The sequence below is a fragment of the Aedes aegypti genome, chromosome 3 (genome assembly GCF_002204515.2).
Source record: "Aedes aegypti strain LVP_AGWG chromosome 3, AaegL5.0 Primary Assembly, whole genome shotgun sequence".
Taxonomy (NCBI): domain Eukaryota; kingdom Metazoa; phylum Arthropoda; class Insecta; order Diptera; family Culicidae; genus Aedes; species Aedes aegypti.
In genome coordinates, this window is record NC_035109.1 from 329054798 (window position 1) to 329057318 (window position 2521).

The 2521-nt window shown below is 42.2% G+C and overlaps 1 protein-coding gene across 1 annotated transcript; it reads left to right on the top strand.

The window, feature by feature from the left end:
• Positions 1-451: 451 nt before the first annotated feature.
• Positions 452-1379, top strand: LOC5574772 (histone H3.3). The gene has a single exon (XM_001655282.2). It carries the CDS (start codon positions 563-565, stop codon positions 971-973), a length of 411 nt encoding a protein of 136 aa, XP_001655332.2. The 5' UTR covers positions 452-562; the 3' UTR covers positions 974-1379.
• The last annotated feature ends 1142 nt before the right edge of the window (positions 1380-2521 follow it).

Sequence of the window (2521 nt, forward strand, 5' to 3'; positions counted from 1 at the left end):
CTTTTTTTAAATTCTAAAATATTTTACTCTTTAAAAATACAAGGAAAACAAATCAAAACATGTTGTTTCATGTGTTTTCATGTAGTTATAACGCGGGACAAAACGAACATTTTTGCGCGCGCGCGCCAACTTCATTCAAATATGCCGCTGTTTGTGGCTGATGGTGAATGGTCAATGAAAGGCAGAGAAACCAGCGTCCCGGCGATCTTTGATCGTCGTTGTCCTCGTTGATTCATCATCACACCCTTCGGAATGGGTAGATAAAAACAGAGGAGAAGAAAATAGAGCATAAAGAGGATTCCGACGATACATACCTAGCTAGAGCCGTATCCGGACACAAACATTGTGAACGTGTGTGCGTGAAAGCGACCTTGCATTTTCGGGGCATTTCCAAAACAAAAGCGTCGTCCCCTTTCGGCGGTAGAATTTTCGCGCCAAACCGGGAACGTAATAAAAGGGGTTGCCGTTCGGGTCTGGAGCATCAGTATTCGTGCGTTACTCAAAGTGTTTTGATCTCGAAGTGATTCAATAGAAAAGGAAGTTTTCATCAGAGGAAAGTAAAATGGCCCGTACAAAACAAACCGCTCGTAAATCTACCGGAGGAAAGGCTCCGCGTAAACAGCTGGCCACCAAGGCCGCCCGTAAAAGTGCCCCATCTACCGGTGGAGTCAAGAAGCCCCATCGTTACCGGCCGGGAACAGTGGCCCTGCGAGAAATCCGTCGCTACCAGAAGTCCACCGAGTTGCTCATCCGCAAGCTGCCGTTCCAGCGTTTGGTCCGTGAAATTGCGCAGGACTTCAAGACGGATCTGCGCTTCCAAAGTGCTGCCGTGGCCGCCCTGCAGGAAGCCAGTGAGGCCTATCTGGTGGGATTGTTCGAGGATACCAATCTGTGTGCGATCCACGCCAAGCGCGTCACCATCATGCCCAAGGACATCCAGCTGGCCAGACGCATCCGTGGAGAGCGTGCCTAAGGAGGATGCATAAGTTCCGGGAGAAGTGCGGAGGATTGAAGTTGTGTTTTACCATATATGTACAGTTGAACGGAATCAAGTTGCAAACCAAATCGGTTTTTCTCAGGACCAGCCATTTGAGATCACGAAAGGACTTCAATTTCGCAAATTTCAATTTGGAAGAGAAGCGTCCCTTTTTGGAGGGCTGAAAAGAAAAACGGTTAGGCGCGTCCCCCATTTTACATTACATTACAAATTAGAAATATAAGTGTATGTGTGTGCGTGTGTGAAAAGGTGTAGAAAAGAAACTGCAAATGCAACGACGGCACAAATAGAGCGTCGCGTTGGTTTCGGTAGTGCTCTTAACCGATGATGTACGAGGACCAGAGAGTACGGGTACATAATATAAACAAAAAGTGACTAGAAATTGTTCGTGTTCCTTTATTTTCTGAGAAAATCAAATGGCCCTTTCTAGAGTTAGTCAAACAATTGTGTAACTAACAGGCTTAGCCGATCAATGGATATAATTACAGTTACAGTCGCCCCACAGTTATGGATAACCCACAAATATGGACCAATGTTGGATTAAACGGAATTTCTCAAGTAGATTTTCAACTATGCAAATAAGGTTTTACCTGCATAACTTAGGGGTCATGCACAAATTACGCCACACTCCGAGGGGGGGGGGGGTCAAGCCAAGCGTGACAAGAATTTCGAAGGACTCATACAAAAAACGTGACAAAGGGGGGTTCTAAAAAGTTGAAACTTTGCGTGACATAATTACCAATCTTAATAGTTTCGCGTTGAATTGTAATGGCCTTTTGCATTACCCAAGTAACCACTAGCCCGCTAATTCGCCTTTTTGGTCTTATAGGGCTATTATACGGCTAATATAGGGCATGTTAGCTCTGCAATAGCACTATATTAGCACGGAGGGCAAATTAAAGTGCTATTTGGTTACTTGGGTACCCAAATTCGATCCCCTCTCACCCTAGGGAGAACTAGATTTTCGAAATTTCTGGAAGCTCATTATAATACAGGCGATAGCCACATGTAGTTTCAAAACGTTTCTTGTGCCGAACTCTTTTTTGTCCTTTAATGTGCTCAATGATTAAATTCGCCGAAGCACGTTTCAGATTAGGCAGAATAAGTTTGATCCAGTTGTAGTTTTAGGTATTGTTATAGAATCGAAATCTTTTATAAGTTGATTACAAGATTACAATTTTTTAAACAAACTTCGATATTTTTGGATTGATTAAATTTTTTCAGTCCAAACCAATAATTTATATTACCAATAATGTTTGTTACTAAATAATATGTGTGTAGAAGAATGCTACACTTATGCTGATCAGGGATATGATTCAAATGATTTTTTTTCGTATATATATAGTTTTGCTTGATGGAGGCGAATCAGCATGTGGCTGAAAGCCTCACTAATGAAGAAATTAAAAAAAAAAGTTTTTCTTGTAGGTGCCATATTTCCACAATAAGTAGTAAATAGCAGTGTTGTGAAGAACTCAATTTCTCACAACTCACGCTTGATATTTTTCATGCAACTCAGCAGTCAAA